This window comes from Salmo salar, chromosome ssa12 (genome assembly GCF_905237065.1).
Source record: "Salmo salar chromosome ssa12, Ssal_v3.1, whole genome shotgun sequence".
NCBI classification, from domain to species: Eukaryota; Metazoa; Chordata; class Actinopteri; order Salmoniformes; family Salmonidae; genus Salmo; species Salmo salar.
The window spans coordinates 50,738,585-50,763,745 of NC_059453.1; the positions used below are offsets into that span (position 1 = coordinate 50,738,585).

General features: G+C 42.3%; 1 protein-coding gene across 2 annotated transcripts in view; it reads right to left on the reverse strand.

Moving 5' to 3' along the window:
• Positions 1-25,161, reverse strand: part of slc2a9l2 (solute carrier family 2 member 9, like 2) — a 243,642-nt gene that overhangs the window by 18,906 nt on the left and 199,575 nt on the right. For both annotated transcript variants that reach the window (XM_014131731.2, XM_014131730.2), the window contains exon 12: positions 16,703-16,830. In XM_014131731.2, coding sequence (XP_013987206.1) covers positions 16,703-16,830 — 128 coding nt within the window. The remainder of the gene's footprint in view (positions 1-16,702; positions 16,831-25,161) is intronic.

Consider the following 25,161-nt stretch of genomic DNA (forward strand, 5'->3'; position numbering starts at 1 on the left):
GCCCAGCTGACATTTCTCAGCGACACTACAGTCCTGTCCAGGTTTCAGACTTTCAGAATTGTTGTCATCTTCCCAAGCCTGGAGCAGAAAGTATGACAAATATTGTAGTCAGGTTTCAGACCACCAAAGCATTACGGTTTTGGTTTGACAATTGAATTGACTGAGCCCCTGTTCAGGTTTGAGTTCCGCAATTTTTTGTCATCTTCATCACCTTCCCAAAGGCTTGAGCAGAATGATGAATAATTTATCTAGATTACGCTTTCTGCATTTGACAGATTGTGTGCGAGTGAGCCCCTGTTCAGGTCTGAGTTCTAGAATTTGTGTTATCTTCCCAGAGCCTTTGTGTTTGGATGACGAGTAGCTAGACAAATATCGGAAAGGAGGGGAGAAGGGCCGACTGACCCTGTCAAAGGTGACCCGTCACACGGGGCATGGGGTGTTTCATTTATTTATTTAGGGGGTAGATCAGCTTTAATATTGCAGATAGATTGTGGCTTCTATCAATGTAGTTGTCTGCATCATGGGGTGTTGATGTGACTGGTGTTATATTGACAGACAGCGGGTTGCTGGGTCCAGGTGCCAGCGAGTGCCCAGTGAGTCAGCGTGAGAGCCTGTCAGCCCACTCCTACCCCCGAGTACCGACTAACGTACCCAGCCGACACAGCTTTATTTTCAGGTCCCTGCATGCGTTGCTGCTAAAAATAAACCTCTGTCATTTCCCCTCCCCACCGCACCCAGTGTCTTGTGTCATCTCCCTCTCTCTCTTCCCTCTCTATCTAGTCTTCGCTCTCTATACCTCTCCAACTGCATGTCTATACCGCTTTAATTTCTTCCCTCTCTGTCTCCTCCACTCTCCTCATCCCTCTACAGTATATCATCGAGCAGTGTTGTAGCCCCTATATCTCACTGTACTCTACATTAAATCTCTACACAAAGGTCCTTATTCCCTGTCTTTCACCTACTCATCATTTCTCTCTCTCTCCCAGTCTGCCTTCCCTGCTCTGCCTCTGGTTTTCACTGAAGTGATACTGTGTCAAAGGTGTCTGGGGAGAGAGAAGTGTACAGTAATTAATGCACACTGTGGAGCCCTTGACATCTACCAAATTATGTTACCTCGTTAGGCTGAGTCTACCCAGGTCATTCTCCTGATTCGCACAAATGATGGCTGATGGTGGACATTTATGGGTATTTATTTTTTATCAGGATATGGCCGGCAATGTTAGAATTTTTCAGCTTTTATGTTTTCTTTATTGGCTAAAAGCCAACAATTAGCAGATAATGGAAACGCTGGGCTTTAGCTCGGAGTTAGCTTTCACCTCCATTATGCAGAGCGACAATGGTATAGACTGCAACAGTGGATTTCGGAGACCTTGAGGGGCTGCGGCGAGAGCAGGGTGCACGTCTGACGGAAGGTCACTTCACATCATCGGTATGTCGAATGTGTCGCCGGTGGCAGCTCTTTGTGCTTAATCTTTGAGGGGGAGATTTTGTTCAAAACTTTACATTTTGCTCTCTGACTCAACCTTCCAGGGCCCATCTGAATTATTTAGTTCAATATCTTCCATGATTAAAACTCGCAGGTGCCAGTGACTGGGACAGCACCTTCTACTTCTCCCTGCTGTTTTGCAATGAGATTAGTGTAAATCCAAGACGCACACACACCGAAATATAAAATTACACTCAGACACACACACACACACACACATGCGGATGCATGCACACACACAATAACAAAGTGAAATCCTTCAGACCCACTGTTTGCACTCACACAGAGACACAAGCATTCACACATGCTCAGACAGAACAAGACACACATCAACTAAACAAAGTTAAATAAGATTACAACCTCTAGTACGTAATGCAATAGAATCTTACAATCTTATACATTTTCTACATTATAGTAATTGATTCTACACTACTCGATGCAACACAACTGTGTGGGGGGTGGCCAGCATCTCAGTGTTTGCTGAATCACTCACCACTCATACTGTGAGTCATCCCTCACTAGATTCTCCTCCCTGTAACTGACTGACTAATAATGAAATGGCGTGGCTCAATATTTAAGATGGAGTCTTGCACAGAGGACATGTCTGGATCTGATAATGAGTCATAAATAAATACGTCATTTATTGGTCGAGAATTAAACAGCTTGGATTTGCGAGTGCACACACTCACACACACACACTTCCCATAAGACTGGAGACAACCATGTTTCACACTGAGTTTTTGAATGACCATTTTATTTAGCTGGTGAGTTGCTTATTGATAACCCACTGCCCATAGAAAGAAGACATGGGATGAGAGAATAATTCAGCACTGTGTAATGCAGGCTTGGCAAGACAGAATTTGAGGTTAAAAAAGGGAAAAGGTTAGAGATGTCCTTTGAAGAGATCGACACTGCCTTCAGAAAGTATTCATACCCCTTGACTTACTCCACATTTTGTGGTGTTACAGCAGGGATGGGCAACTGGCGGCCCAACCCCTTTTGTAGGCCCGCGGACCAATTAAAAAAAAAGTGCTACGCAGACCCACGAGCCACTGCAGCCCCTCATGATGAGATCCATTTTTTTTGTGGATCCCACCCACATCAAAGTTCCCCATCCCTGTGTTACAGCCTGAATTCAAAAATGATTAAATACATTTTTTCTCTCACCCATAACCCCCTTTTTTGCAAACGTATTGACAATTAAATACAGAAATATCTAATTTACATAAGTATTCACACAACTGAATCAATACATGTTAGAATCACCTTTGGCAGCGATTACAACTGTGAGTATTTCTGTGTAGAGTACATCTCTAAGAGCTTTGCACACCTGGATTGTACAATATTTGCAAATTATTCTTTGTAAAATTCGTCAGGCTCCGTCAAGTCGCTAGACAGACATTTTCAAGTCTTGCCATAGATTTTCAAGCCGATTTAAGTCAAAACTGTAACTAAGCCACTCAGAAACATTCACTGTCGTCTTGGTAAGCAACTCCAATGTATATTTGGCCTTGTGTTTTAGGTTATTGTACTACTGAAAGGTGAAGTCATCTCCCAGTGTCTGGTGGAAAGCAGACTGAACTTGGTTTTCCATTCTGCCCCCAAAATAACACTTTGTATTCAGGACAAAAAGTGAATTGCTTTGCCACATTTTTTTTGCAGTATTACTTTAGTGCCTTGTTGCAAACAGGACGCATGTTTTGGAATATTTTTATTCTGTACAAGCTTCCTTCTTTTCACTCTGTCAATTAGGGTAGTTTTGTGGAGTAACTACATAGTCGTTAATCCATCTTCAGATTTCTTCCATCACAGCAATTAACTCTGTAACCGTTTTAAAGTCACCATTGGTAAAAAAAAAAAAAAAAAAAAAAAAATTGATGATTTGATTGGCCTCATGGTGAAATCCATGAGTGGTTACTTTCCTCTCCAGTTAGTGAGTTAAGAAGGATGCCTGTATCTTTGCAGTGACTGGTTATATTGATACCATCCAAAGTGTAACTAATAACTTCCCCCTACTAAAAGGGATATTCAGAGTCTGCTTTTTTTTTTACCCATCTACCAATAGGTGCCCTTCTTTGAGAGGCACAACTCCTGCCAGTCTGCACAGTGCAATTCAACTCAGAGCATATCGGAGTTCTTTTCTCCACATCTATGGATTCCTACCACAAGCTCTGAACCTTTTCACCTGAATCATCGCCGCTAGCTAGCTGCTATCCGAGCGGCTACTCCTGGCTAACGTCTCTGTCCCGAAGCAAGCACCAATTAGCCTGGAGCTAGTCTATGCTAGGCCCATCTCCCGGCTAGCTGAAGAGGTCCATCAGACACTCCTTGGGCCATAATACCTATTTTGCCTTGGTTTCATGCATGTTAACATTAGAAGTCTACTCCCTAAGTTAGCTTTATTCACTGCTTTAGCACACTCTGCCAACCCGGATGTCCTAGCCGTGTCTGAATCCTGGCTTAGAAAGGCCACCAAAAACCCAGACATTTCCATCCCTAACTATAACATTTTCCGACAAGATAGAACTGCCAAAGGGGCGGAGGTGCAATCTACTGTAGAGATAGCCTGCAGAGTTCTGTCTTACTATCCAGGTCTGTGCCCAAACAATTTGAGCTTCTACTTTTAAAATCCACCTATGCACAAACAAGTCTCTCACCGTTGCCGCTTGCTATAGATCACCTTCTGCACCCAGCTGTGCCCTGGACACCATATGTGAATTGATTGCCCCCCATCCATCTTCCGAGCTCGTACTGTTAGGTGACCTAAACTGGGACATGCTTAAAACCTCTTGCCGCGCGGATCCTGTAACCGGGATCAACATCCAGCGAAAAAATCAGAGCGCCATATTGAAAACCAAATCTAATAATTTCTGTTTCTCAAACATAGGACTATTTTACACCATTTTATAGATACACTTCTCCTGAATCGAACCACGTTGTCCGATTTCAAAAAGGCTTTACAGCAAAAGCAAAACATTAGATTATGTTAGGAGAGTACATCGACAAAAACATCCACACAGCCATTTTCCTAGCAACTAGCATGCATTACAAATACCCAAAACACAGCTAAATGCAGCACTAACCTTTGACGATCTTCATCCGATGACACTCCTAGGACATCATGTTACACAATACATGCATTTTTTGTTCGATAAAGTTCATATTTATATATAAAAATAGCATTTTACATCGGCGCGTGACGTTCAGAAAATATTTTCCCTCAAATACTGCCGGTGAATCAGCGCCACAATTGACAAAAATACTTGTCATAAACATTGATACAAAATTAAACTGTCATTCAAAGAATTATAGATGAACATCTCCTTTATGCAAACGCTATGAAAGGTTTCAAAAAAGCTTCACGAGGAAAGCACTCTTTGCAATAATCTGAGTACTGAGCTCAGAAAAATACACTAGGCTATACAGATAGCCGCCATCTTGGGGACATCTAAAATCACACATTGCATTAGAAATATTCCCTTACCTTTGATCATCTTCATCAGAAGGCACTTCCATGGATCCCAGGTCCATAATTTATGTCCAAATAACTCCTTGTTGTTCGTGTGTCCAGTAAGCTACTCCAAGTGTAGAAAGCGCGCGGACGATGTCGCAACGAAAAGTTAAAAAAAGTTGTATTTACGTTCGTTCAAACATGTCAAACGTTGTAAAACATCAATCTTTAGGGCCTTCAGAACGTGAAGATTCAATAATATTTCAACCGGACGGTTCCTGTGTCTTGAAAAAGGTTTTGGAACGGGAGGATCCTCCCTCGTGAACGCGCCCCAAGAAGTGATGTCACCCCCTGCCTCAACAACTTCCCCTCCTTGTCATTCGGGCTGTGTTCATCGTAGAAGCTTCAAACAACTTTGTAAAGACTGTCGACATCTAGTGGAAGCCGTAGGAAGTGCACAATTATTACTACGTCACTGTCTATTCAATAGGAAACGACTTGAAGAGAGCCCATGCATCCAGATTTCCACTTCCTGGTAGGATTTCTCTCAGGTTTTTGCTTGCCATATGAGTTCTGTTATACTCACAGACACCATTCAAATGGTTTTAGAAACTTCAGAGTGTTTTCTATCCAAATCTACTAATAATATGCATATCCTAGCTTCTGAGTTTGAGTAGGAGGCAGTTTGATATGGGCACATATGTTTTCCTAAATTGTCAATACTGCCCCCTATTCTTAAGGAGCTGTAAGAGGTTTTAACACCCCGGCCGTCATAAAATCTAAGCTAGATACCCTCAATCTCACAGAAATTATCAATGAACCTACTAGGTACAACCCCAAATCCGTAAACACGGGCACCCAAATAGATATCATCCTAACCAACCTGTCTTCAACCAGGATCTCAGCGATCACTGCCTCATTGCCTGCATCCGTAATGGGTCTGCGGTCAAATGACCACTCCCCATCACTGTCAAACGCTCCCTAAAACACTTCAGCGAGCAGGCCTTTCTAATCGACCTGGCCTGGGTATCCTGAAAGGATATTGACCTAATTCTGTCAGTAGAGGATGCCTGGTTATTCTTTGAAAGTGCTTTTCTCACCACCTTAAATAAGCATGCCCCATTCAAAAATTGTAGAACCAGGAACAGATATAGCCCTTGGTTCACTCCAGACCTGACTGCCCTTGACCAGCACCAAAACATCCTGTGGCGTACTGCATTAGCATCGAATAGCCCCCATGATATAACACTTTTCAGGGAAGTTAGGAACCAATATACACAGGCAGTTTGAAAAAGCTAGCCTTAGCTTTCCTAACAGAAATTTGCATCCTCTAGCACAAACTCCAAAAAGTTCTGGGACACTGGAAAGTCTATGGAGAATAGGAGCACCTCCTCCCAGCTGCCCACTGCACTAAGGCTAGGAAACACTGTCACCACCGATAAATCCACGAAAATTGAGAATTTCAATAAGCATTTTTCTATGGCTGGCCATGCTTTCCACCTGGCTACCCCTACCCCAGTCAACAGCCCTGCACCCCCCACAGCAACTTGCCCAAGCCTCCCCCATTTCTCCTTCACCAAAATCCAGATAGTTTATGTTCTAAAAGAGCTGCAAAATCTGGACCCCTACAAATCAGCCGGGCAAGACAATCTGGACCCTTTCTTTCTAAAACTATCTGCCGCAATTGTTGCAACCCCTATTACTAGCCTGTTCAACCTCTCTTTCGTATCGTCTGAGATCCCCAAAGAATGGAAAGCTGACGCAGTCATTCCTCTCTTCAAAGGGGTAGACACTCTAGACCCAAACTGTTACAGACCCATATCTATCCTACCCTGCCTTTCTAAGGTCTTCGAAAGCCAAGTTAACAAACAGATCACCGACCATTTTGAATCCCACCGTATCCTTCTCCGCTATGCAATCTGGTTTCCGAGCTGGTCATGGGTGCACCTCAGCCACGCTCAAGGTCCTTAACTTCTTGGGGCTATGTGGGACGCTAGCGTGCCACCCGTGGTGCACCCTATCAACAGCAGGTGCATTTCAAGAGCGGCAAATTTGAAACCAAATAAATGTCAAAATTCAAATTTTTCAAACATACAACTATCTTACACCCTTTGAAAGATAAACATCTCCTTAATCTAACCACGTTGTCCGATTTCAAAAAGGTTTTACGGCGAAAGCATAAAGTTAGATTATGTTAGGAGAGTACATTGACAATAGCTGTGTGTAATGTTTTGTCAATTCAAAGACAGGGTCACCAAAACCATAAAACCAGCTAAAATGATGCACTAACCTTTTACAATCTCCATCAGATGACACTCCTAGGACATTATGTTCGACAATGCATGCATTTTTAGTTCTATCAAGTTCATATTTATATCCAAAAACAGCGTTTTACTATGGCATTGATGTTGAGGAAATCGTTTCCCTCCAATAACCGGCAGTCAAGTCAGCACCACAAATTAAATAATTAAAATTAGAAAACATTGGTAAAATATTATATTGTCATTTAAAGAATTATAGATTTACATCTTTTGAACGCAATCAACTTGCCAGATTTAAAAATAACCTTACTGGGAAATCACACTTTGCAATAATCTGAGCACTGCGCCCAGAAAAATATGCTTTGCTATACAGACAAACGGCCATGTTGGAGAGATCTAAAATCGAAAATACTATGTAAATAATCCATTACCTTTGATTCTCTTCATCAGATGTCACTTCCAGGAATCCCAGGTCCATAACGAATGTAGTTTTGTTCAAAAAAGCTCATCATTTATATCCAAAAAGATCCGTGTTGTTAGCACATGATCTAAGCCAGCCGGACTTCTCGTCATGAACGAGCGGAAAAAATATATTTACGTTCGTTCAAACATGTCAAACGTTGTATAGCATAAATCATTAGTGCCTTTTTTAACCAGAACATGAATAATATTCAAGGTGGACGAATGCATTCTCTTTTATAACGTATTGGAACGAGGGTACCCAACATGAACTCGCGCCAGAGTCTAATCGGCCATCACCGTTCCATGGCTCTTGTTCGGTCAGATCTCACAGTAAAAGACTCAAAACACTTTGTAAAGGCTGGTGACATCTAGTGGAAGCAATAGGAAGTGCCAAAACATTAATCAACCCCTGTGTGTTTCAATGGCATAGGCTTAAAGGTAATTCAACACATCAGGTATCCACTTCCTGTCAGAAAATGTCTCAGGGTTTTGCCTGCCAAATGAGTTCTGTTATACTCACAGACACCATTCAAACAGTTTTAGAAACTTTAGGGTGTTTTCTATCCATATATAATAAGTATATGCATATTCTAGTTACTGGGTAGGATTAGTAACCAGATTAAATCGGGTACGTTTTTTTATCCAGCCGTGAAAATACTGCCCCCTAGCCCCAACAGGTTAACGATATCATAACCGCCATCGATAAGAGACCATACTGTGCAGCTATATCCATCAACCTGGCCAAGGCTTTCGACACGGTCAATCACCACATTCTTATCGGCAGACTCAACAGCCTTGGTTTCTCAAATGACTGCCTTGCCTGGTTCACCAACTACTTCTCAGACCGAGTTCAGCGTGTCAAATCGGAGGGCCTGTTGTCTGGACCTCTGGCAGTCTCTATGGGGTTGCCACAGGGTTCAATTCTCGGGCCGACTCTTTTCTCTCTATACATCAATGATGTCGCTCTTGCTGCTGGTGATTCTCTGATCCACCTCTACGCAGACGACACCATTCTGTATACTTCTGGCCCTTCTTTGGACACTGTGATAACTAACCTCCAGATGAGCTTCAATGCCATACAACTCTCCTTCCGTGGCCTCCAACTGCTCTTAAATGCAAGTAAAACTAAATACAACCGATCGCTCCCCACACCTGCCCGCCCATTCAGCATCACTACTCTGGACGGTTCTGACTTGTGGACAACTACAAATACCTAGGTGTCTGGTTAGACTGTAAACTCTCCTTCCAGACTCATATTAAGCATCTCCAATCCAAAATTAAGTCTAGAATCGGCTTCCTATTTTGCAACAAAGCATCCTTCACTCGTGCTGCCAAACATACCCTCGTAAAACTGACAATCCTACCGATCCTTGACTTCGGCGATGTAATTTACAAAATAGCTTCCAACACTCTACTCAGCAAACTGGATGCAGTCTATCACAGTGCCATCCGTTTTGTCACCAAAGCCCCATATACTACCCACCACTGCGACCTGTATGCTCTCGTTGGCTGGCCCTCGCTTCATATTCGTCGCCAAACCCACTGGCTCCAGGTCATCTATAAGTCTTTGCTAGGTAAAGCCCCGCCTTATCTCAGCTCACTGGTCACCATAGCAGCACCCACCCGTAGCACACGCTCCAGCAGGTATATTTCACTAGTCATCCCCAAAGCCAATTCCTCATTTGGCCGCCTTTCCTTCCAGTTCTCTGCTGCCAATGACTGGAACGAACTGCAAAAATCACTGAAGCTGGAGACTTATATCTCCCTCACTAACTTTAAGCACCAGCTGTCAGAGCAGCTCACAGATCACTGCACCAGTACACAGCCCATCTGTAAATAGCTCATCCAACTACCTCATCCCCATACTATTTTTTTTTCTCCCTTTTCTCCTTTGCATCCCAGTATCTCTACTTGCACATTCATCTTCTGCACATGTATCACTCCAGGGTTTAATCGTTAAATTGTAATTATTTTGCCACTATGGCCTATTTATTGCCTTACCTCCTTTATCTTACCTCATTTGCTGTATATAGACTGTATATAGACTTTTCTATTGTGTTATTACCTGCATGTTTGTTTATTCCATGTGTAACTCTGTGCTGTTGTTTGTGTCGCACTGCTTTGCTTTATCTTGGCCAGGTCGCAGTTGTAAATGATAATTAGTTCTCAACTGGCCTACCTGGTTAAATAAAGGTGAAATAAAATAAAAAATAAAATGTAAAAACCTCCCTGGTCTTTGTGGTTGAATCTGTGTTTGAAATTGACTGCTCGAATGAGGGACTTTATAGATCATTGTATGTATGGGGTACAGAGATGAGGTAGTCATTCAAAAATCAGGTTAAACACTATTATTGCAAACAGAGTGAGTCCATGCAACTTATGTGATGTGTTAAGCAAATATTTACTCCTGAACAAATTTAGGCTTCCCATAAGAAAGGGATTGAATACTTATTGACTCAAGACATTTCAGCTTTTTATTTTTAATGAATTAGTAAAAATGTTGACAAAAATAATTCCACTGACATGATTGGGTATTATGTGTAGGGCAGTGACATAAAATCTCTATTTAATCAATTTTAAATTCAGGCTGTAACACAACAAAATGTGGAAAACGTCAAGGGGTGTGAATACTTTCTGAAGAAACTGTAGCTCTTTGGAAGATCATGCCAAGCTAAATGCCACATTGATTTCTCCCACATAAAATACAAGGACGACGAATTCACCCCACTTCGACATCTCTGAGAGAGCGGAAAGTGGAGACCTCGAGGGGCTGTGGCAAGAGCGGCGTTAACGTTTGACAGAAAGTCACTTCACATCATTGGTATTGAGCATGGAAGCTCTAGCCATAACATACACTACATGGCCAAAAGTATGTGGACACCTGCTCGTCGAACATCTCATTCCATGGGGATTATTTTTGAAGTTGGTCCCCCTGTTGCTGCTATAACAGCCTCCACTCTTCCGGGAAGGCTTTCCACTAGACGTTGGAACTTTGCTGCGGGGACTTGCTTCCATTAAGCCACAAGAGCAGTGAGGTCAGGCGACTAGGCCTGGCTCGCAGTCGGCATTCCAATTCATCCCAAAGGTGTTCAATGGGGTTGAGGTCAGGGCTCTGTGGAGGCCAGTCAAGTTCTTCTACACCGATCTCGACAAACCATTTTTGTACTTTTCTAACCTCTCTGGATTACAACCAAATTAGGATAAGTGCACTATTACGTATCGGATGACAAAACAATATCTATTTTACATTTCCGTGTAGTTTACCAATAAAATGGTCTGACAGTGAAGTAGACATACTCGGTATTCATATCCCAAAAGAAAGAAATGATCTCAATACAATCAATTTTAATAGCAAGTTGGCAAAAATAGATAACAACCTGCTACAGTGGTAAGGAAAATACAGTTGAAGTCAGAAGTATACATACACCTTAGCCAAACACATTAAAACTCAGTTTTTCACAATTCAAGACATTTAATCCTAACAAAAATTCCCTGTTTTAGGTCAGTTAGGATCAGCACTTTATTTTAAGAATGTGAAATGTCAGAATAATAGTAGAGATAATGATTTATTTCAGCTTAGGTAGGTCTCCTTGCTCGCACACGCTTTTTCAGTTCTGCCCACAAATTTTCAATGGGATTGAGGTCAGGGCTTCGTCCAATACCTTGACTTTGTTGTCCATACACCATTTTGCCACAACTTTGGAAGTATGCTTGGGGTCATTGTCCAATTGGAAGACCCATTTGTGACCAAGCTTTAACTTCCTGACTGATGTCTTGAGATGTTGCTTCCCCCATTTTCCTCCAAACATAACGATGGTCGTTATGGCCAAACAGTTATATTTTTATTGATCAGACCAGAGGACATTTCTCCAAAAAGTACGATCTTTGTCCCCATGTGCAGTTGCAAACCGTAGTCTGGCTTTTCTATGGCGGTTTTGGAGCAGTGGCTTCTTCCTTGCTGAGTGGCAATTCAGGTTATGTCGATATAGGACTCATTTTACTGTGGAAATATATACTGCTCAAAAAAATAAAGGGCACACTTAAACAACACATCCTAGATCTGAATGAAACAAAAAATCTTATTAAATACTTTTTTCTTTACATAGTTGAATGTGCTGACAACAAAATCACACAAAAATAATCAATGGAAATCCAATTTATCAACCCATGGAGGTCTGGATTTGGAGTCACACTCAAAATTAAAGTGGAAAACCACACTACAGGCTGATCCAACTTTGATGTAATGTCATTAAAACAAGTCAAAATGAGGCTCAGTAGTGTGTGTGGCCTCCACGTGCCTATATGACCTCCCTACAACGCCTGGGCATGCTCCTGATGAGGTGGCAGATGGTCTCCTGAGGGATCTCCTCCCAGACCTGGACTAAAGCATCCGCCAACTCCTGGACAGTCTGTGGTGCAACGTGGCGTTGGTGGATGGAGCGAGACATGATGTCCCATCAATGCCTTCCTCTTGCAGGAACTGCTGACACACTCCAGCCACATGAGGTCTAGCATTGTCTTGCATTAGGAGGAACCCAGGGCCAACCGCACCAGCATATGGTCTCACAAGGGGTTCGAGGATCTCATCTCGGTACCTAATGGCAGTCAGGCTACCTCTGGCGAGCACATGGAGGGCTGTGCGGCCCCCCAAAGAAATGCCACCCCACACCATGACTGACCCACCGCCAAACCGGTCATGCTGGAGGATGTTGCAGGCAGCAGAACGTTCTCTACGGCGTCTCCAGACTGTCACATGTGCTCAGTGTGAACCTGCTTTCATCTGTGAAGAGCACAGGGCGCCAGTGGCGAATTTGCCAATTTTGGTGTTCTCTGGCAAATGCCAAACGTCCTGCACGGTGTTGGGCTGTAAGCACAACCCCCACCTGTGGACGTCGGGCCCTCATACCACCCTCATGGAGTCTGTTTCTGACCGTTTGAGCAGACACATGCACATTTGTGGCCTGCTGGAGGTCATTTTGCAGGGCTCTGGCAGTGCTTCTCCTTGCACAAAGGCGGAGGTAGCGGTCCTGCTGCTGGGTTGTTGCCCTCCTACGGCCTCCTCCACGTCTCCTGATGTACTGGCCTGTCTCCTGGTAGCGCCTCCATGCTCTGGACACTACGTTGACAGACACAGCAAACCTTCTTGCCACAGCTCGCATTGATGTGCCATCCTGGATGAGCTGCACTACCTGAGCCACTTGTGTGGGTTGTAGACTCCGTCTCATGCTACCACTAGAGTGAAAGCACCGCCAGCATTCAAAAGTGACCAAAACATCAGCCAGGAAGCATAGGAACTGAGAAGTGGTCTGTGGTTACCACCTGCAGAACCACTCCTTTATTGGGGGTGTCTTGCTAATTGCCTATAACTTCCACCTGTTGTCTATTCCATTTGCACAACAGCATGTGAAATGTATTGTCAATCAGTGTTGCTTCCTAAGTGGACAGTTTGATTTCACAGAAATGTGATTGACTTGGAGTTACATTGTGTTGTTTAAGTGTTCCCTTTATTTTTTTGAGCAGTGTATATTTTTGTACCTGTTTCCTCCAGCACCTTCACAAGGTTCTTTGCTGTTGTTCTGGGGTTGATTTGCACTTTTCGCACCAAAGTACGTTCTTCTCTAGGAGACAGAACCCGTCTCCTTCCTGAGCGGTATGATGGCTGCGTGGTCCCATGGTGTTTATACTTGCGTACTATTGTTTGTACAGATGAACGTGGTACCTTCAGGCGTTTGCAAGACTTGTGGAGGTCTACAATTTATTTTCTGAGGTCTTGGCTGATTTCTTTTGATTTTCCCATGATGTCAAGCAAAGAGGCACTGCGTTTGAAGGTAGGCCTTGAAATACATCCACAGGTACACCTCCAATTGACTCAAATTATGTCAATTAGCCTATCAGAAGCTTCTAAAGTCATGACATAATTTTCTGGAATTTTCCAAGCAGTTTAAAGGCACAGTCAACTTAGTGTATTTAAACTTCTGACCCACTGCAATTGTGATACGTTGAATTATAAGTGAAATAATCTGTCAGTAAACAGTTGCTGGAAAAATTACTTGTGTCATGCACAAAGTAGATGTCCTAACCGACTTGCCAAAACTATAGTTTGTTAACAGGAAATCTGTGGAGTGGTTGAAAAACGAGGTTTAATGACTCCAACCTAAGTGTATGTAAACTTTTGTACCTGATATTTTTTGGAAAAATCACTCTGATTTACTTTTTAGTCATATCCTGTTTACATAATTTCTTATGCCCTTGCCTACACCTAGTGACCAATTTTTTTTATTTATCATATGAAGAAAACATATTTTTTTTTGGGTGGGGGGGGGGTCGGAAAGCCAGACAAAATCAAACGGGGCTGTTTATATATCGAATATGAATTCAGAGGGAAGAAATTATTAAATATTAAAGTATTAGACCGCTCACTAAAGGCTTCAGCCACAGCTTGTCCCAAATTGAGGATTAGCTGATAACTACGAAACAAACATTCTGGATGATATAGAGAATCTGGAACTATTTATTGATCAGCATTTTGATATGCTCGAAAAAGAAACGGATACATCAAAGCGAACAAGAGAAGACCTTTCCTCGAGTTCTGCGTGCGAAACTGAAGGGAAGCTGCCTTCTAAAATTCCAAATTTAACATTGGGAGGGGGACGTTTTTATAACTATGTCTCTACAGTCCTGAGCCTTCAGCTTCGCTCTGCAGCCCAAGGTCTCCAGCGACGCATCATAGCCGGGAGCATTCAGCAGGGGTGGACAGGTTGGGTGGGTGGTGGAAGTAGACCTGAGCCACCTCCAGTATAGGTGGGTTGGGGGGGGGGTACTGTCACGTCCTGACCAGTAAAGGGGTCTATTTGTTATTGTAGTTTGGTCAGGACGTGGCAGAGGGTATTTGTTTTCATGGTTTTGTGTATGTGTTTAGATAGAGGGATATTTTGTGTAGAGTGTTTCTGGGGTTTATTGGTATAAGTGTCGATGTAGAGGGGGTAGTTGATTTAGGTGGTTCGGGGTGTGTGTATTGTAGAGGGTTATTTGATTTATGTGTTCCGGGGTGTTGGGTATGTTCTTGTGTTTGTATTTCTAAGGGGCTGTTCTAGTTTTGTATTTCTGTGTTGGCCTGGTATGATTCTCAATCAGGAACAGCTGTACATCGTTGTTGCTGATTGAGAGTCATACTTAGGTTGCCTGTTTTCACCTGTTAAGTTTGTGGGAGATTGTGCTGTGTATAGCTTTGTGCCTTACCGGCCTGTTATTCGTCGTTGTGTTTTGTATACGTGTTTGTTTTGGGTTTTTCCTTCTTTGTCCGTAATAAAGAAGATGAGTATACATATTCCCGCTGCGTTTTGGTCCTCTCCTTATGACAATCGTGACATTTTCTTAAAGATTTTATTTATTTATTTAATTTGAAGATTGTACATTAGTTTTTTTAGTTTGATATGATATGGCCTAATTGTAGAGGTCGTTATATTATCACTTAAAAGCTGTTATATAGTGCGGCAATTGTTAGCCGATGTGAATTGGAACAATTAGCCTTTAAGATAAAACGTAATAAATATGAATAGATTTATTATAGGGCTAGGATAAAGGATTATATAATTAAAAACCTGCCTAGGTTCTCTATTGGAATAGGCCTATACAATCCTAAAATAATTGGTGTTATTACTCCTTTAAAAAATAAATCTCAATATAAAAAATGTAAAGGATGATTATTGTTCCGACACAAACGGATTAGGTATTATCAACAGGGTTGTTGTTTCTATTAGTGTGTGGCGGGCTGGTTAACACCGGGATAAACTGATTAAAGTTAACGATATAACTAACACAATTAACTGGCTTATGGAAGCACTTCTCTAAGAGAGAGAGAGGTATATTATATATTTCTATATAAGCTATTCATGCTACCTTTTATATTCTTGATCCTAATGATATAGGCCTAGGTGTAAAACAGCCGAGGTGATAGAGCAACGACCCTGGAATAAAAAACAAAATGTGTATGGGTGTAGAGAGAGTTGGTTTTACAGGTTTACTCGCTCTGGTTTGTCACTACTGCATGTATTCTTGGCTATCATGCCATGGCTGTGTCAGAGTCGATTGTAAGTTAAACTTGGGTATTCCTTTATGCGCAGTGTGATGCCTAAGACACATTTTTACTTGCAGTCATTAGCGGCCGTTAGAATCTATGTTCCTTTTTCCTTCTTTCTTTTTTTTGTCAGAATACAACAGGATATAATGAGGACTTCATTAAATATGTCTTGCATGTAATGGACATTAAAAAAGGACTGGTCTTGCGATATATTGAGCTTGTTTTCTCTTCATTTTTTCAAAATTGTTTCAACAATTGAATACAATGAACTGAGCAGGCTGGGCTGACATGCTTATAGCCTTGCTAGGACGTTCTAAATATGAGCATGCATTTAAAAGATGCTGTTATTATTTCTATTAATATGATCTATTATTGTTACTATTTATTTTTTTATGTGACAACTCAGCCAGGACGTGCGCTCCAGACCTCTTGTGCGTCTCCAGGACCCGGTCTATCCGGTGCCTGCTCCCAGAGCCAGGCCTCCTGCATGTCTCCCCAGCCTGGTGAGTCCTGTGCCTGCACCCAGAGCCAGGCCTCCTGCAAGTCTCCCCAGCCTGGTGAGTCCTGTGCCTGCGCCCAGAGCCAGGCCTCCTGCAAGTCTCCTCAGCCTGGTGAGTCCTGTGCCTGCTCCCAGAGCCAGGCCTCCTGCATGTCTCCCCAGCCTGGTGAGTCCTGTGCCTGCCGCCTGTCCGGAGCCGCCAGAGTCGCCCACCTGTCCGGAGCCGCCAGTGTCGCCCGCCTGTCCGGGGCCCGCTGCGAGGGTCCCCAGTCCGGGGTCGGCGGCGAGGGTCCCCACCCCATGAGGCGCCACCTAAGTGGGCCAAGCCGAAGGTGGAGCGGGGTCCACGTCCCGCACCAGAGCCGCCGCCGTAAGGAAGGCCCACCCGGACCCTCCCCTTTAGAGTCAGGTTTTGCGTCCGGAGTCCGCACCTTTGGGGGGGGGTACTCACACACACACTCACCTGCATGAACGGGAACAATAGTCCGACTGCGAAGTTGGCGACCCAGTTGACGATCCCTGCGATCATGAAGGCTGCGGGTCGGTACGACTGCTCAAACAGCTCTCCGGTCAGTACAAAGGGGATGCCACCTGAGAGAGAAGAAGAGAACAGAAACACACAGTTCGTCAACAATCAATCCTCAGAGTCTGTCCTAAAATGGACACCGTATCGGTCAGATTAATCCAAATAGACCTGGGTCAAATACATAGACTTTGAAATACATGCGATGCTCCTGATTTAGCTTGGCCGATATAATGGAACCAATGGAATGTTACAGGTACAATTAATCATCATCACTAGCACAGCCCCTGTACCATTGCACACATTCTATTGCGGTCTGGGGACATTGATAGGCAAACAGCCGTGTCCTGTTTGGACCAAATGTTGACAGCTTGATTTGGCAGATCAAAAGCTAGACACAGGGAATTTATCATCATGACAGCAGGTATTTTCTATTGATCAATATCTATGTTTGTACTCTAGCTATACTAAATATGGACTCATTAGATTATGTCAGAAATAGTGAGTTATATTAGTTAGTTACACAGTGAGGTCCAAAAGTATTGACACATTTGTTGTTGTTTTGGATTTACTCCAGAACGCCTTGTTCATAGAACCCATTTTAGGGAACCAATAATTCACTTATATGTACATTGGTCAAAAGTTTAATATTTGGGGCCTCCCGAGTGACGCAGCGGTCTAAGGCACTGCATCGCAGTGCTAGAGGCGTCACTACAGACCCAGGTTCGATCCCGGGCTGTATCAGAACTGGCCGTGATCGGGAGTCCCACAGAGCGGCGCACAATTGGCCCAGCGATGTCCAGGTTAGGGGAGGGTTTGGCCGGGAGGGGATTTACTTGACTCATTGCGCTCTAGCGACTTCTTGTGGCGGGCCGGGCGCCTGCAGGCTGACCTCGGTCGTCCGGTGAACGGTGTTTCCTCCGACACATTGGTGCGGCTGGCTTCCGGGTTAAGCGGGCGGGTGTTAAGAAGCACCGTTTGGCGGGCCATGTTTCGGAGGACGCATGACTCAACCTTCGCCTCCCGAGGCTGTTGGGGAGTTGCAGCGATGAGACAAGATTGAAATTGGGGAGAAAAAAGGATGCTACCATGACTATGGATAATCATGAATGAGTCATTAATAATAACGTGTGAGAAAGTTACAGAGGCATAACTATCATACTGTACCTCCCAAAAAATGCTAACATCCCCTGTTATTGGTAATAGTGGGAGGTTAGCATGTCTTGGGAAATGTGTCACTGTCTAAATCATTTTGGACCTCACTGTATGTCACCTATGGTGGCTATGGTCAAAATGTTGACAAAAACAAAAGGACAACATTTCAACCCACACACCAAAATCTCAGAGCTGTTACATTGAATGTACTAATAATAGCATCCATGATTCTGAGAATCCATCCACTATTTTTATGTCATAGACACAAAATACTGAAAATGGCCCAAGTCGACCCTGTTAGAATAGTCTGGAGACCCGCAAGGAATACAAGAAGGCCAATGCAGAATTTAAGATTTTTCATATAATTTTCACACAGACACCTCACACACACACAAACAAACACTTACAGTGGTTGCTCAACTAAACATTTTGAGATTATGCTGCGGGACTTAGAGGTAATTTGTGGTTTAGTACGGTACCCTGCGTCACTGCTTCATTGCTCCAGACCAGCACGATGAGTTAGAGCACTGATTATGCTTTTGGATCCCAAGGCGCTAATGTGTCTCTAACTGACAATGAATGGGCGACATGAACCAACTGATAATTGTGCACAAATTCAAAATTGAATTTCAATTAAGTAAATGATGAGGATGAAGGTCACTGAATTTAGAACAATAGTGTAAGAATTGCTATTCCTCTGTCCTGCATGCGCACACCCTGAAAAATACACATATTCTTTGGTTTCTACTCGTCAGTATTACTTACTAAAACTGTTGTTATTCTAAGAGAAACTAAAATGTTCAGTTATATTCCATGATATTCTTAAGATATATATGTTTACAGAATATTGGCAAGCGATGTCTGCTAAATAATCAAGTTGATGGCGCAGTCATATAGCCTTGGAACCTACATAAAGCTGAGTGACTCACTCATTCATGGCTTTGGATCAAAATAAATAAGTACCAACATTCTTTCTGATAGTCTTTAATAAAGAAATGTTTAGGTTATCCTGACCTGGACACCATGTATTATAATAGCCCGTTATGGTCTATTAGCAGGACAATAGACTCTTGCCAACACCTATCTGTATTTTTATACTTTGTACAAGGCAATTGATCAGCATTAAAAACTTTGTGGATGGGCTCCAGAGTGCAGCGGTCTAAGACACTGCATCGGAGTGCAAACTGCGATGCTACAGATGCTGGTTCGATACCCGTGCCGGCCGCGACTGGGAGACCCATGAGGCGACGGTGGGCTTTTGGTTTCTCTCCCTCTAAAAACAAAAATACATAATTCTAAATAACAAAGTGGCTTTATTTACAAATTAGTAAGAATGTCTCACCCCATGTTCAAGAATGTCCTTTTTCTCGCTCACTTTAGGTTACTGGTATTTGAAAACTAAATAATCTCTAAAATATCGTTATTTTTTAAACAAGCCATAGAAAGTTGGTTGCAATTTCAGTTTAATCCACCAGAAAAGACAGAACAAAAAATACAACAAATATTGTGGTTAAACTCAAATATACTAATTAATTTAAAAAAACTTTATTGGCTGTACTAGATTTTCTGTTCATCCTGAAAGCCCTAATATGCTCACTTAAATGAATAGAGATCCTGGTCATGGTGCTACAGTATGTTATTACAGCATAATCAAAGTGAGGACAATCGACGATCTGCTGTAAACTTATGGCCTATTGTAAGCTGAAAGTCACACCTTTCCAGTACTCCTCACCCAGCCCCAAACTCCATCTGAAAAAAACGCATGGTTGCCAAGAAAGCGGTTAGTTTTGCTAGATTCTAAAATGTGTAGCAGCACTTGTGTTTTGGAGTCATTTTAAATTCTTAATTGATCTACCGGCTAAAGAGATCACAGTGACTTTGAAAGAGAGGTCTGAAAGGAGCATAGGGGGTTTAAAGAGTCTTTGTGCGTGTGTCAGTCACCAGATCTCAACCCAATTGATCACTTTTGGGAGATTCTGGAGTGATGCCTGAGACACCGTTTTCTCCACCATCAACAAAACACAAAATTATGGAATTTCTCATGGAAGAACGGTGTCGCATCCCTCTAATAGTTCCAGACACTTGTAGAATCTATGCCAAGGAGTATTGAAGCTGTTTTGGCGGCTTGTGGTGGCCCAACGCCCTATTAAGACACTTTATATTGGCTTTTTGGCAGTTACCTGTATGTTTTTGCATACTATAAAGTCATGTTTATAACTGCGTCCTTATCTTGTCCACATTCTGATTGTGGCCAAATTTTGTGACAGGTGTAGACTAATAAAATATGCATTGTGATCTAATTGTGATCAGATCTTCAGCACCACCTCCGGAGGTAGTCAGACTGTCACGACTTCCGCCGAAGTCGGTCCCTCTCCTTGTTCGGGCGGCGTTCGGCGGTTGACGTCACCGGTCTTCTAGCCATTGCCACGCCACCTTTCATTTTGCATTTGTTTTGTCTTGTTTTCCCGCACACCTGGTTCACATTCCCTCATCAGACTAAATGTATATTACCCTCTGTTTCCTCCATGTCTGTGTGTGGAATTGTTCTTTGTGAAAGGTGTTACGCTACAGGCTGGCTTGCCCTAGGTTTGTTTGTTTTGTTTAATCCGGTTCACGTTACCGTGTTTGTGCTTTGTGCTGCCTCGCCTGTGCCTTTGGGTCAGGGTGTATATTAAATTTCTCCTGTTATCACCCATCTCTGCTCTCCTGCGCCTGACTTCCCGGCAACCAGTCACTCACCCCGTTACACAAACACGCATTGTGTCTGGGAATCTTACAAGTGTAGAAGGATCTAGACAATGAAACCATTTAAATCATAATTATTCCGCCCCCCTCTAAAATCATTGACGCCATTGACTTATGTTAAAATAAATAAATATTATTTTGGAAAAAAATATTTGTCAAATAATTTGTATTCAGGGAGGAACCAGGATATCATGGTGCGAACAAAATGGACGATAAGAAACACATTTTACACCATGTGTAGACGCAATGGCTACAATGTGGGAACAATTAGAATGTGGATAAGATCAGCACAAAAGACCCATGTTAACACCAGGAATAAACAAGATCTTAGGACCCCTTAACCGTTGGCCTACTATTTCCGCAACCCCGTCTGTTTAACATAGAGATATCTGTTTTTTTTTGCATGGGCCGCTTCTCAATCCACCACATCCCCTGATATCGCCCTTTCACATCTATTTTGGGGGGTAAAATTCAAAATCAAATAGCTAAATAATCTTTGGTATGATCATCTTAAAACAATTCAATATGTTATATTAGAATCTCCCCCAGTTTAGACAGGGCTTAGACTCTAGAGGATTAAAACAGAGCTGATGGATTGGGCTACCTCCTCGCCTTAATAATTCTGTGGTACTGCAAGGCCTTCTTAATGATAGCAAAGTGTTAGCTGACTCAGTAATAGTAACACATGTTATGACCCCTGCAACAACACACATGAAGGTTTTTCTGTAACTTCAACAGTAAAACACTGTAGAATGCACAGCTGTAGATTACACAACATTATGGGTAAAATGCTGAAAAATACTGTTATTAACTGTAATTAGAAACCTCCTGTAAAAATCATTCTAACATACTGTATTTCTTTACAGTAATAGCTTATGCCTACTGTAGATTCAAATGATCAGTTTCAGGCACCAACCTCATGCGAACGGGTGAGACACACAAGCTCAGACTATTTAAACCTGTCTGGGCGCAGTCCCACCCTAATCAACAGCCAGTGGGAATCGCGTCGCGCTAAATGCAAAACTTCATAAATGCTATAACTTCAATTTCTCAAACATATGACTATTTACACCGTTTTATAGATACACCTCTCCTGAATCGAACCACGTTGTCCGATTTCAAAAAGGCTTTACAGCAAAAGCAAAACATTAGATTATGTCAGCAGAGTACCCAGCCAGAAATAATCACACAGCCATTTTCAAAGCAACTAGCATGCATCACAAATACCCAAAACACAGCTAAATGCAGCACTAACCTTTGACAACCTTCATCAGATGACACTCCTAGGACATCATGTTACACAACACATGCATTTTTTGTTCGATAAAGTTCATATTTATATATAAAAACAGCATTTTACATCGGCGCATGACGTTCAGAAAATCTTTTCCCTCAAATGCTTCCGATGATCAGCGCTACAATTTACAAAATTACTATTCGAAAACATTGTTAAAATGTAATATTGTCATTCAAAGACTTATAGATTAACATGTCTTGAATGCCATCTCTTTGCCAGATTTAAAAATAACTTTACTGGGAAATCACACTTTGCAATAAACGACGTGGTATGCCCAGAAAAGAAGTCTAGGCTATACATGTTGGAGCCATCTTGGAACGATCAACCATCAAAAATACTATTGTAAATAATCCCTTACCTTTGATTATCTTTATCAGAAGGCACTTCTAGGAATCCCAGGTCCATAACAAATGTAGTTTTGTTCAAAAAAGTTAAGAATTTATGTCCCAATAGTGTTAGCGCGCTCTGAAGGCTAGTGAAAATGTACCGTGTGCGTCTAACTTGTCGTCAGGAATGAGCAACAAAAATATATTTAAGTTCGTTCAAACATGTCAAACGTTGTATAACATAAATCTTTAGGGGCTTTTTCAACCAGGGCTTCAATAATATTCCATTGGGACGGTTGCATTGTCTTTCAAAACGTTTCGAAAAGGGAGAGTACCCATGGGCGCAGACGTCACAATGGTAATGGCCCATCCCTGTGACCAAGGTAAACATCCTCTCTTTCAGTCAATTCTGATGGTAGGAGGCTCAAACCACTTTGTAAAGACTGGGGACATCTAGTGGAAGCCATAGGAAGTGCTAAATGAATCGCAAGCCCCTCTGTGTTTCAATGGCAAATGTTTGAAGTGATATCCACACATCAGATTTCAGTTTCCTGTCAGGATTTGTCTCAGGGTTTTGACTGCCATATGAGTTCTGTTATACTCACAGACACCATTCAAACAGTTTTAGAAACTTTAGGGTGTTTTCTATCCAAATCAAACAATTATATGCATATTCTAGTTACTGGGCAGGAGTAGTAACCAGATTAAATCGGGTACGTTTTTTTTTTATCCGGCTGTGCAAATACTGCCCCCTAGCCCTAACAGGTTATTAATAAATATTTTCTTGACGCGGCGAAGTGGAATAATATATTCAGCAGCTGCCTGGTAGGTACCTTGACATGTTTATAAGTATCTTTATTGCTAGCCAATGTTAAATTACTGCATATTTTCTTTGCCAATGTAGCTAGCTAGCTGGTTGACTTTTGCTTGCTAGCTAGATACTTAGCTAGCTCAAGTTGACACAAGCCATTTCAGTCTGCTCTAAATAGCTCGTAAATATCTTGCTGTGCAACCTAGAAAAAAATAAGCCAGATAATAATTGTTGTGATGATAGGCTTGCTGTACCGCAGCCTCTGAGTTTCATAGAGAAAAAACTGAACGCAGATTTGTTCGTGACCATTTATTTTCACCATTACTACAGAGAAAATGGCTTGTTTCTAGAAGTTCAAAAGATATGACCCATATTACCAGTGCAATGTTTTTTTTTATTGATGGCCCACATTTTACACATAAGCCATGTTGTGGGCCACTAAAGTCAATGCGAATGACCAGTGTGCCGGTGTTGTATCGAGGTGCCTGCTGACCTAGTCGGCAGCTGTTTCACAGCGTCGCTGGCTGCAGCTAGTAACGTGGCCAAATTTCTTCCCTCCCAGAAATATATTTCAAGTAGGATAGCAGCCTACACAAAAAATAAGTAATATTGGTAGCCATCTAGATGTCACTGTGATACAGTCTACTCAATGGGGAGAGCATGAACATATGAACGGCAACCACAACAGGATACAGTGTCCTTAGCCTTCACAACCGTGTGATTCGGTTCAACCGGCTCGCAGCTGCACAACATACACTGAACAAATAATATGAACACAACATGTAGAATGTTGGTCCCATGTTTCATGATCTGAAATACAATATTACAGAAATTTTCCACATGCACAAAAAGCTTATTTCTCTCAAATTTGATGCACAAATTTGTTTACATCCCTGTAAGTGAGCATTTCTCCTTTGCCAAGATAATCCATCCACCTGACAGGTGTGGCATATCAAGAAGCTGATTAAACAGCATTATCATTACAAAGGTGCACCTTGTGCTGGGAAAAACAAAAGGCCACTCTAAAATGTACAGTTTTGTCACACAACACAATGCAACATATGTCTCAAGTTTTGAGGGAGAGTGCAATTGGGATGCTGACTGCAGGAATGTCCACCAGAGCTGTTGCCAGATAATTTAATGTTAATTTCTCTACCATAAGCTGCCTCCAACATCGTTTTAGAGAATTTGGCAGTACATCCAACCGGCCTCACAACCGCAGACCATGTGTATGGAGTCGTGTGGGTGAGCGGTTTGCTGATGTCAACGTTGTGAACAGAGTGCTTCCATGGTGGCATTGGGGTTATGGTAAGGGAAGGCAAACAATGAACACAATTGCATTACCGATAGCAATTTGAATGCACAAAAATACTGTGACAAGATCCTGAGGCCCATTGTGAGGCCCATTTATTTTAAGGTATCTGTGATTAGGGCCTAATTTATTTATTTAAATTGACGGATTTCCTCATATGTGACTCATTTCAGGAAACTAAGCATATGTCGCTCGTCACTACTTTACAGGAGAGCCATTTGAATTTAAACATTTTTTTGTCAGAAATGCCTTCTAAAACGTGAACTTTCATGTACCTTAACAACAAACTTGTATGCCATCTGTAAATACAAATACAATTATTAAATGTTGAGCCTAGTTGGTTTAGCCACAGAAAAAGTCAGGAACATTCCAGCCTAACCACGATTGGCTGAGATAATGAGTGGGCTGGACATGCTGAGAGATGAGTTCAGATTGGTCTGCCATATAACATGAGCTGGTTAGTATGTGTAGTTAATCCTTTCTAATGCAGCTTTTTTTAAGATATCAAGTTGCAGAACTGCAAAGGTGTTTCTCTCCACTTTCTGGACAACCGAGTTTTGAAATCAGTGGAATGCACGGTGGAATTAGAGCATGATAGCTAAGGAGATGAAAAGAATTCTGGCGTTTGATTGCAAATATGCAGACGCAGTCGAAAAGAGAACACACAGAAAGCTGTTGTATAAAACACCTGTCTCCGGATTACATATTCAAATTAAGGCAACCATGGCATCCATGACAGAGAGGGAGAAGCGT